Source organism: Pteropus alecto, unplaced genomic scaffold, assembly GCF_000325575.1.
Source record: "Pteropus alecto unplaced genomic scaffold, ASM32557v1 scaffold81, whole genome shotgun sequence".
In the NCBI taxonomy this organism is placed as follows: Eukaryota; Metazoa; Chordata; class Mammalia; order Chiroptera; family Pteropodidae; genus Pteropus; species Pteropus alecto.
This window is the reverse complement of record NW_006433378.1, coordinates 19,878,241-19,889,700: the sequence shown is the minus strand read 5'-3', so window position 1 is coordinate 19,889,700 and position 11,460 is coordinate 19,878,241. Positions and strand designations below refer to the sequence as shown.

The 11,460-nt window shown below is 37.1% G+C and overlaps 2 protein-coding genes across 2 annotated transcripts; both read left to right on the top strand.

Moving 5' to 3' along the window:
• Positions 1-524: 524 nt before the first annotated feature.
• On the top strand, positions 525-1,017 carry LOC102896166 (keratin-associated protein 13-1-like). The gene is given in 2 exon segments (XM_025044214.1): positions 525-587; positions 589-1,017. Coding segments are annotated over 2 exon segments (492 nt in total).
• A 6,982-nt stretch (positions 1,018-7,999) lies between these two features.
• Positions 8,000-8,617, top strand: LOC102895906 (keratin-associated protein 27-1). Its single transcript, XM_006908288.1, has one exon. It carries the CDS (start codon positions 8,000-8,002, stop codon positions 8,615-8,617), a length of 618 nt encoding a protein of 205 aa, XP_006908350.1.
• The last annotated feature ends 2,843 nt before the right edge of the window (positions 8,618-11,460 follow it).

Here is an 11,460-nt window from a genome sequence, read left to right as displayed (position 1 = left end):
AGACAAAGATGTCTGGGTTACTGAGATAATTCCCATCTCATAAGGTTATTGCACTGATTAAAAGATGCCACAACTTTCAATGTGTTACATATAGTAAATGTTCAACAAAATATATAAATAATTGGGACAGAGATGCTGATGACTGTTAGGAGTACATTTCTGGTAACAATCTGGACACTTTTGCTCAAAATCCCCATAGGCAAGCTCAGTGAAGAAGGGATGGTGCTATCTGCATCATGACCATTGTCCTTGAAGGCGAACCACACCTTCTTCAGAGAGAGAGAGAAGCAGAGTGGCTTCTGTAAACCAGAATAATTAAATAGCAGTTAAGAACATGAATGTGTTCAGTTATAATCAGTTATAATTATAGCCCAGGTTAATTTGTTATTTTCATGATGAGACATGCACAAGAATGGGGAAGGTCTGCATCACATCTAGTGTAGTGAGGGTATATATACAAACAGAGCTGGGAGATCAGGGCATCTTCTCGGTGTAACGCGGCTGAACTCACATCTCTCGTCAACATGTCTTACAACTGCTGCTCTGGAAACTTCTCCTCCCGCTTCCTTAGGGGCTACTTGCGCTCCCCAGTCTCCCCGCTCCTCCTGTGGCTCTTCCTACCCCAGCAACCTGGTCTGCTCTCCCAGCACCTGCCAGCTGGCATCCTCTCTCTACCGTGGCTGCCAGGAGACCTACTGTGAGCCCACCAGCTGCCAGACATCCTGTGTGGTGTCCAGCCCCTGCCAGACGTCCTGCTACCGCCCAGGGACCTCCACACCCTGCAGTCCCTGCCGGTCAGCTTACACCGTGTCTCTGGGCTCTAGGTCCAGCAGCAGCTGCTCCCTGGGCTGTGGTTCCCGTATCTTCAGACCCCTGGGTTATGGGGTCTGTGGCTTCTCCTCTCTGGGCTATGGATCCAGATTCTGTCACCCAACTTATTTGGCTTCTAGGAGCTACCAGACTTCTTGTTACCAACCAACCTGTAGCCCTGGCTTCCACTACCGATCAATCTGTTAAAGGTTCTAAGCTGAGACTTCGCAGTTATATCTCTCAAAGTCAATATCAGCTATTATCTGGCAAGAGTCTATGCTCTACTACCTAGAAGAGTGATAATTAAATAAAAGTCTATTAATATTAAAGTCATTTATCTCAGAGTACCAGTTTTGTTTCTATCGTGTTGTATTTTCCCCCTTACTTCTCTAGTTATCCTCTTTTAGTGAAACTCATTTAATCTGATATCAGATCATGTCTTACTGTTAATTAAAAAAAAAAAGATGCCTGTTGATAATTCTAAATCTACTATTCTTTGACCAAAAATAAATATTTAATTTAAAGAGTAGTTTTCCTGCTAAGAAAAATTCTCTGACAACACAGAGTTAGTTTCCTAGCATTTTTGGCAGATGGAATAACAGCTTGGGAAGGAGATTATCTTAAATTCTTGAGTGTGTGAGAGAGGAAAATAATTTTCTCTCTACCCTTCCAGGTTCTTCATTGAGGCATACCTATCATAAAAAGACAGATTAACAGGAGAAAAAAAAAGAAACACATTTAATAACATGTATACCTACCGTATACATGAGAGAGACCCTGATTAATTCCCTGAAATGGAACCAGCTACCACCTTAAATAACATCTCCAGCTAAAGACAAAAGAAGGTGTTAGGGGAGGGGAGTTATGGGAGGATGCCAAGGAAAGCACAGGGAACAAGGATAATGTTAAACATTTAAATCCATGTCTTCTCCATTGATTAAAGCTTTTACATCCTCCTCTTCCTGGTACAGAGAGGAAGACATCCTTACAGATGAATAATTTTGCTTATAAATGTAAATATCTCTTACAAAAGGGTAACTTTTACTCAGTTTTCAGAGCTTTTCCTATGTTTGTTTATTAAAAGTAATCAGCCTAAACTGATCTTTATTCTAAAGAGGCATGTTTTGTGATGGTATATTCTGCTTTCCTTCATGTGCAAGGTCATTTCAGTCTAATCAGGACATCTTATCTGGGTGAAACTACAAATGGGTCTGGTCCAAAAAGAAAAGTTTCAGAAACAGTAGTGATGCATCAGCAAGGCCGAACCTGGCTGTTTTAGGTGAGTAAAATTATCAAAATACTTGTCATGAGCCCCTTTCACAGACTTATGAAAGCCATAATGGGATTCTGAGGTCATGATTTTAACTGACCACAGTAACTGGTGTAATAAAATAAACATCTTAAGTATAGATGGAATTAAACGTGTATGAATTTTATTATTTTAAAAAATAAGTAAAATTTCTAAGAGCTATGTCTAATGTTGATGCTTAACTCTCTTCTCCTTCTGTTCAGTCACTATAAGGCCTTCTGTTTTCGTAGAAGTCACCTGAGAACTTCTGGAAATGAGTAGGTACTCTGAATTCAAAGGAAAGGCTTTGTCTCTTGATATCTTAGGCTTAGATCTGGATGTGATAACTAGATAGCCTACCGAATTCTCTTGTTTGAGAGAGTGCAGTCATCTATATCTTAAAATATATAAGTGGGAAGAAAAATATGTAAGTGGATGTGGGTAGTCCATTGTTCATTGTCCTCACATTTATTTTCCTTCACTCTTTTCTTCCCATGAGAACTGGATTTTGTTTGTGTATTTCTCCTTATCTAAACATAGTCAGTCCTTAAAATGAACATGGCTATGCCCCAGGTTTCAGAATCTGATCTGGCTAGTCTTTGGGCACCCTAATGCTTAGCAATTGGTTCAGGATGGAGCATGTGATCTGATTTAAGCCAATGAAAAATGAAGAATGTTGTGAAGAGGTGCTTTGAGTAAAGTTTTTCTTGTGAAGTAAAGCAACTGTCTCTTCCTCTAGACTTTGTCATATTATATGTGAAATGCTGTATCTATTTTGCATATGGCTTAAAAATTAAACCATCGCATGGAAGAAGATAAAACCAAGACACATGCAGAGAAACAGAGCCTGGACTATCTTTTTCTTATTACTTAAATCATTTTGAATTATAATCTCTGTTATTTGTAGCTAATGTTTTCCTAAATGAGATATACATTTAAAACCTGAAACAATCCTCCTCTCCAATAAAGGCCCCTTAATATAATGTTAAAAGTCATTTGTAGTCCCCTTCTGCCCAATCCCAGTCCTTCCTCCCACTACTGTAAACATATATTCTCTCTACCAACACGCTCTCCATCAATGCTGCCTACTTCAATTTTCTTGAATAAATTGTGTAGAGCTGAGCTTTTATACAGTCTAGTATTTCTAGAAGGAATGCCATATCTTTTTCCCTTCAAAATCCAAGGAAATATTTTCTCTTCTCTCACTTCTTTTAAGTAAACTCCATGATCAACAGAGTGGATTGCTCCTTACATAATGCTAGCATTACATATGCTTATAGCTTTGCTAATTAAAAAGTTACTACTTTTAATATTTAATTTAAAGTATTATTGTTTAATCAGTACCGTTTTGTTTGTTTTCCCTTGTTATATCCTCACTGAACACAGAAGAATCTTACCTAACAAAATCTAGCATGTAGTAAATGCTCAATAAAAGTTAATTTAATAAACGAATGAAATGAAACTAGAATACAGTCTTCAGGATTTTTATGTCAATGACATCAACTATGTGTTCATTTTTGCTGGTTGAGCTCTATTTAGATCAATTAATTGTTATCAATGTCATAATCCTCTGGTCATCATTATCGTCAAAAAAAGATTTAGCACCATTTCAATGGCACATTATTGCAACTGCAGTACCCGAAGAAGAAGTAGGAGAACTCGAAACAAATTCACATTTCTCTATCACACAAAGGCAAAAAAATGACTTCACCAAAAGCTAACCTCATAGGGCCAGAGAAAGTGCATCTGGGAAAGAAACAACAGCAAGGGCATAATTACTAGAATAAACCATGACACTTTCACATCCAAGACATAATGGAGCAAGGGGGGTGAAAAATATGAGCTCTGATGCTCAGATGGTCGAGATGCTATGGTTCATTCTTTTCTTTAATTACCTAACTTTAAGGGCTATATAGACACTAGAATCCTTTAAAATTTCTTTCTTTTACCTTTGTGGCTGTTTCAATTAAAGTCTGATATAATTGAATTGTAAATTACCAAGAAGCAAAATTATTTAGAGATAGTTTCAGAGAAGAAATGATGTCACATGTAAATCCTCATATTACCATATTTTAGGAGAATCTATTTATCATTAGAAACAGATAAAGCTGGCAAGAGGCCATTTTCATATTCCACATAAGGATCATTATTATGGTCACAGTGTCATAATTTTGGATATTCTAGATCCTGAGATACATTCTTCTATATGTGTTACAATGTCTGAGAAGGGTTATATGGTACTTGGCATATTTTACAGAATGTTGTATATAAAAGAAGTTAGCCATTCCCCTCAACGCACTCTTTTGAGATGGACCAATGTCTTCTTTGCCAGAGAAACATATTTTTATATATTCTCAGAGTTACTCTCAAATACAATAGGACTATTCATTTAAAGTCGTGGATTTCTATCAGCATATGTGTCAACTAATAGACTTCAATTTTTGGTCTCTGCTCTTAAAATTTTTATAAGTAATCTTAATAAAGATTAGATGACTTAAATAAAAGTGCAGATTTCATTCAGTGGGTGGATTTGACAAGATGCGATTTAATGTCCTTTTCAACTTTAAGATATCAAGATTCTGATAGGAAATTATAGACTATGACAGCTGGAAAGGACATTAGTGATCTTCTCATCTAAACTCATTATCTCATAAGATACCCAGAGGCAGAGTGACTTGTCCAGATTCATGCAGTGAATTAATGGAATCAAGCTTATCAGAAATAATTGCTATTTTTATTTATTTATCACTCAATATGTGGTGAGCAATCTTATATATATCATATCATCAATCAGTAAAACAACCTCATGAGGTCAGTAATCTTCTAATTTTCATTTTAAAAATTAAGAAGTCAAGGCATCAAAATTTAAGGGAAATGTTAAAGGTTATAGTTTGTTATTGTAGAACTTGGCTTAGAATCCTGGCAGTCTGACTCTAGAATTTTTGTTTTTAATTGCTCATTTATTATAACACAATTATTATATTTAATGATAGGTGAATCCATAGTGAATATGGATATTTACTCTCTGGTGGTTAGGAGGTACCACTGCAGCTGTAATCATTTGTATTCTTTGAGACCAAGAGACCAGAGAATTGTTTAACCTGTTAGTAGCAAAATATCCATCACCATAAGCAATCACATTGCTATTTTTACCTATGTCTTAAGAATACTAGGAGATAGACCTCATAATTATCATTATTCAAGTGCCTACAAAGCTAATAACTTAGTTTTTAGTAGATTGCACAAAAACAATTGCAAGGTGAGCAGTTGTCCTAGCCTATGTCATTCCATTGTAATAAGGCAGGTAACTCCCCTCTATAAATCCAGCACCAGCCAAAATCTGTATTTACTCATTGATTCGAAATCATATACTGAAACATCTATTAACTCAGCACTCAATTAACTAGAATGTACAAGTTAATGCCCTGACGCAAAGAAAAAAGTACTTGTAGAGTGGCCTTATTCACAAATGATGGACCTAATGTCATCTGACATTTGGTGATTTAGAACTGCACAAGTATTCACTAATTTACTACATATTTTGAGGTTAATAAGAAGGCTTTCTGCTGGAGACAACTGTGTGAAAGCTGGCATAGGTGATGTCCTGCTTTCGCCATTCAGAATTTGTCAACTCTGTGCTGACAACAAAAAGTCATGCCTTCTTTTATAGTAAAAGCTTTTTAAAACATGCCTATACACAATCAAGCACTAATTTAACATAATTGACTCAGCTTGTGCTATGCTAATAAGTGGCTTCTTCGATAATTTTGTTCTTATTTCACAAAGAGGTAGCTAAAAGGTTGGCATGGTTATTTTTTCTTTAAGCTCTGAATCCTTGTCAATTCTTAGAAATCTTAGGTATGTCAAGATTTCAGAGCTATATCTCTTCAGATAGTTAACTATAATTTCACTACATTTTTCTTTAATACTTTTCATTCATTAATTTTTAAAAACACATTTATGGAGCTGTTATTATGTGCCAGCCAGCCACTGTGCTCAATACAGCTGGCTAATACAAAAGTGAGGAAGATACACATACTTCTTGCCTTTACAAAGCTCACAGTGTAATGGCAAAGGCACAATGAAGAAACAAATAAAACTATTATAAACAAATAGGTTCTATGAAAGAAAAAAAATATAGATCCTGAGAATGGAATCTGTTTTCAAATGGGATGATGAAGGAAAGCCACTATAAGAGGTACCTCTTAAACCGAAGCTCAAAAGATGGGGAGAAAAGCTGTGGGTAGCATAGATGAGGGCAGAGAAGAGATGAAACAGACAGCTGCATGCATAAAGTTCTGAGGCGAGGAATGGCTTTACATGCTCAAAGAGCTGTGTAGAGTCCTAAGAGATGGAGCCAACTGGATAGAGAGAAATGACAAGATTTGGAGTTAGAAAAATTGGTAGCAGCCAGATCTTGCAAGGTGTTGTAGGCCACGCTAAGGGGAATGGATCTTCTTCTAAGGGTAATGAGAATCCATTTAATATATATAAACAAGAAAGTCGTAAGCTACAGTGGAAGTCTCTGTGCAATAATCAATACAAATATGCATAAAAATTAAATGGGTTGTTGCAGAGTTCATGTGGAGGGCATAATAGGATCTTTAATCACACAAGAGAGGCCATTCGAAATTATAAATAACTTGCATGTGTTATAAACACAAGTTGAGTGTACAGGTTCTCAAGCTGAATGTATTCAGATGAGTCCTTTTAAATATACAATATCCCCAGGTCATCATATATCAAGGAAGAGTTCGTATGAGAGTTGTTCCAAGTTCCTGAATATTCTCGGTTTTCTTCAGACCTAAGAAAAAGATTCCGGAATACAATGCTTAGAATAAACTTCTGTCATTTCACTCTCATGAGCTGAACTAAGTAAATCATAGAATGTGTTATAGAAATCATTCTGGTATATCTTGTGCTTTGAGTGTGAAACTACGCTCAGTATCACATGTTAATATGATAAATGTAGGAGTTGATCATCATCTTGCAGACCAAAAATAAAACACTGAATAAACAAAAATAAAAAGCATATCTAAAACACGTTTGTTACAGAAGCAAATTACCAATTTTTGAGAAGTATAAATGGAAGTAAACAAACTACTTGGTATAAAATATGTCATAATAAAGAATATTTCAAAATCCATTGGTAATTCAGAGGAAGAAGTAATGACTTCTAAATAGGAAGATCAGGAAAAAGCTTTATAAAGAAGCAACATTCAAAGTTTGCCTTCCATAAGATGAGGGAAACAAAATGTTATGCAAAAGGAAAGATGTTTATAGAGCAATGGCCACATTCAGTATTTTGGATGAACAGTGAGAAGGAATTTTATTGTATAGTCTTTCTCTCTTATTCAATTGGGCAGAACAAGATCTGAGAAGAATGAGGGTGGGCTCAATCGGATTGAATTCTAACTAAAACTGTTTCGATCATTTTATCACATTCTGCCAAGATGGTATCTCTCAAAACTCCAATGCTGAATATTAATCAATATTCAATTGGCTGTTTCCACAGGCATTTATTATTGTCTATTTACCAATATGGAGAGTCCTAGCGACTAAGGAACAATAAGAAAAAAAATTAGCTTGGGTGACAAGTAGGGACTCATATTTGACAAACCCTGCCCTGATGAGTCACCTTTGGGACTAACATGAAAGCCATTTTAAAGATTCAAAATGGACTGGCTTCTTTGTTCATAAGATGCCACCTTCATATATAACTAAACAAAGTGCTAATGAGATGTTAACCTTCAAATTAGCTTAAGCCATGAGGTAGAAAGGAGTCTTGAGATGAAGCCAACACCCAGTTTCTGAGTATATAATTTCCCGAGCAAAGAACTTAATCTTTAGATCCAGCATGTTGAGTCTTTATAACCAACTTCAATCAAAGGTTTTAACAATATGGCCCAGAGCCACTGCCACTCATTCAGGAGCTCCTACAATGTCCCACCACTCTCTGCCATTGTACATGAGTCTAATCCTATAAGCTTTGAAAATGGATTTTTTTTACCCAGCAGCTGCCATGGCAGGACCTGGCTCTTGGACAAATTTCAAGAAACCTGCAGTGAAACCACCAGCAGCAAAGTACCCAGCTGTGAACAGGAACAGTGCACAGAGGCTAGCAGTGTACGAAGTGCCCGCCTGCACAAAGTTGTCCAGACAACTTGCTCTCCTTCCAGGACGCGTGAAAGAACAACATGCCAATCAGGAGATTCTTCGGCAGTGTGGAAATGTGTTTCTCAGCCTTGCCAATCGAGGAGCAGCCAGCAAAAGGGTTTTGCGATCCAGAGCTGTCAACCTGTGAACTACGTGGTAAAGTGTTGTCCACCCATGACTTATGTGTCGAGGAGTTGCCAAACTCTGGAGTGTGAATCCAGCCAGTGCCAAACTCGGAGCCCTGAGTCCAATTCCTGCAGACCTCTGGTCTCTGTTACATCAGGAACACAACTCCTGGAGTCTTCTAATAGTTATGAGCCAACTTGCTGTGTTTCTGGTGGTTTACAATTGTCTAGTAAGTGAAGAACGCACAGAATGTGTAGGAGAGAGAATATATTGTACTTTGGATAAATTGATTCCTGAGATATTTAGAAACCTTTATTTCTCTAAAAACTTACCATTGTGCATGTGTTTGTAAGTGAATGAATGTGTCTTCTACTGTCTCCAAAGGGAAGATTTTTTTTTTTTTCTCTTTTGGGCCTTTCTGGTGCTAAGTTGGGATTGGAAAACATGTTAACTACTTTAGGTCACTAGGACACTATTTACTACAGGTCAATAAAGGTTTCAACCGGGGACTAACATGAGTACTTAAAAAGTCAACGTTACGCTTTGACTCCCAGTCATTATCTATGGAAACACAACATTAGATTTAAGTATAGTGTTTAATCTAAGTCTAATATAATAAATAATATAATAGTAAGCATAATGTACTACTGATATCAGAAATCCACGTAACATTGGATTGAATTTATAGGACTAGATGGGTTTAAAGAGATGGAAGCCCATCTAGTCCTATGAATTCTGTTGGTTCAACTCTATCAGAGGTCACCCATGTAGTTAATACATCCAAACCACAGCTTCAATCTGTGTCTATTCACTGTGCATTCACTATTTTATCTGCTGTGTCACAACACTTTTCTAATTAACTATGAGATTGACTCTACTGCTCAAAAAAGTGAAAGAGAATTTTGAATTTCACCTTGATAGACTTCATAGCCACATAGTGGCCAGAGACCTTTGAATATGATGAGTTCGAGTTTAGCGTATTCACTACATTTTTGCTATTCTTCTTCCTTTTACTACTTCTTAAGTGGTTTTTGAGTCGGGAAATGTTCTTTGCATTAAATAAATGTAATTCACTTAAAATTACAAATTTAATTGTCATGCTATTTTATTTTTTGTCAATGCTTTCGTGAGTTTTCCATGAGAGTTTTTTTTTTTTTCACCAGATGACAATAGTATAAATATTTAGAGGGAAAAAGGAAAACATGTTCCCTTACTATTGTTTGAATAGTATGAACCAGAATAGAAGAACATATTGTGACAGAAGCAAAAGATGGGGAGCACAATCACTATGAAGATTATAAAAGCATGGAGAGAAAATGCGTGAAGGTTCATCGATTTTGTTTAGTATCACTGGGCTATTGTGAGGCTGTGGGAGTGCCCTTAAATGGACTTCTCATTATTCAGGACCACATGATGTCATAGTTAAGAGCCTGAATTCTGAAACCAGATTTCCTAGGGTCTGAATCTTAGCTGTGCTGAGTGAAGCCTATTTGAATCCCAACTGTGTGACTATGTGCAAGTTATATAATCACTCTCCACCTCAGTTTCCTCAACTTCAAAATTGAAATGGTAATGATAAGACTACTGTGAGACTTAATAGGTTAATAATTTGATGCTCAGCAATGGACTGGTACATAGGCAGTGCTCAGTAAGATTTAGCATCATGATTAGCTAGCTCAAAGACTCAAGATGAAGGGCAGAGTTGGGGATTTATAGATAAACTCAGAAATCTATGACACATTAGTCATCCAAAAAAATGAGAGATTAGCTGCTTTGGATCTTGAAAGTTACAAGTAGCACCTTCTACTATGGAAGATTCTTAAGAAACACATGCCATGCTTTGCTGTAGTGGGCTGACAAGTATCTCTGAGTCTGTGACAAAGCCAATGTTGATTGACCTGTCAGCTTTGTGGGTGGGTGAGACGCAGGTCATCCCAAAGAAGAATATTTAAACCTAAAATCTATAAACTGCTACTTACACAGGTGATTCTATGGAGGCGTGAAGTTGCGAGACAGCTGAGGCCAGTCTGGAAAAGGCAGAACGAATGCTGTTTGATTTCGTCAATTGTAGTAGAGCATATGGCAGCCACAACAGCAGAGCATCCCCGCAGCAAGACAATGACATAAAGCTGCCGGCCATAAGAGCGATGGCAGCAACACAGCACCGGCAAAGGTGAGGAGAACCTTATCTGTGTGGCAGCTTCTCAGGATTCCAGTCACAGCCAATCATGCAAACATCGATAGAATTCATTCACAGTAAGAGCTGTGACTAATACAACTCAAATAGGAGTCTGGCAAGGGTTCAACTCATTTAAGCCACAGTTTCTGAAGACAAGTGGGAAAATATAGCTGTTTGATTTGCCTTCCAAGTATATATTCCTTCACTGGGTGTTTGGAAGATAGGATATTGGTAAAATGTGTTTGTGTGTGTGTGTGTGCATGTGTGTGTGTGTGTGTGTGTGTGTGTGTAAAGGGGGAGTGTGGAGTTAAACAAAGTTTCCACTTAATAAGCTACACTGTTCATCATTCTAAACCTTAACTCGTTCTTTACAGGCTAAGCGTAATCACTCCCTTAAGGAGAAGTTGGCTGAAGAAGGGGCAGTATGTAGTCTAACCCAGCATGGAGCACACTGAAGCTCTTTATGTATGGACTAAGATACTCAGATACTAATGGAACAGAGAGTAGTGTAGTGGTGTGGAGTTATAAAGAGGTGCATGGTAGGCAATTGAGTATGGTGGGAAGAGAATTGACCTTGGATTACGACTGGACTTTGTTCAAATCCAAATTCTGCCGTTTACTAGTTGTGTGCTCTAGGACAAGTTTACCTTTCTGAGACTCCATTCCTTCAATGTAAAATGGAAATAATGCCTAATTCACTGGACGATTGTGACAACTAAATGGCATCACGCCTATTAGATGCTTAGTGGAGTGTTTGTGTCAATATGTGCAAGACATCATTTGACACTTTATGATATTTGCTTCTTGAGTCTCAACGTCAGTTTATTCTTATGATTTCTCTATATTATATTTAAACATTAGGACAGAGATTAAGAAATCCTTCCATTATTGGTGCAAAGAA

Excerpts from the sequence above, each read along its gene's own strand:
- LOC102895906 (XM_006908288.1), top strand. The coding sequence starts at position 8,000 with ATGGCCCAGAGCCACTGCCACTCATTCAGGAGCTCCTACAATGTCCCA.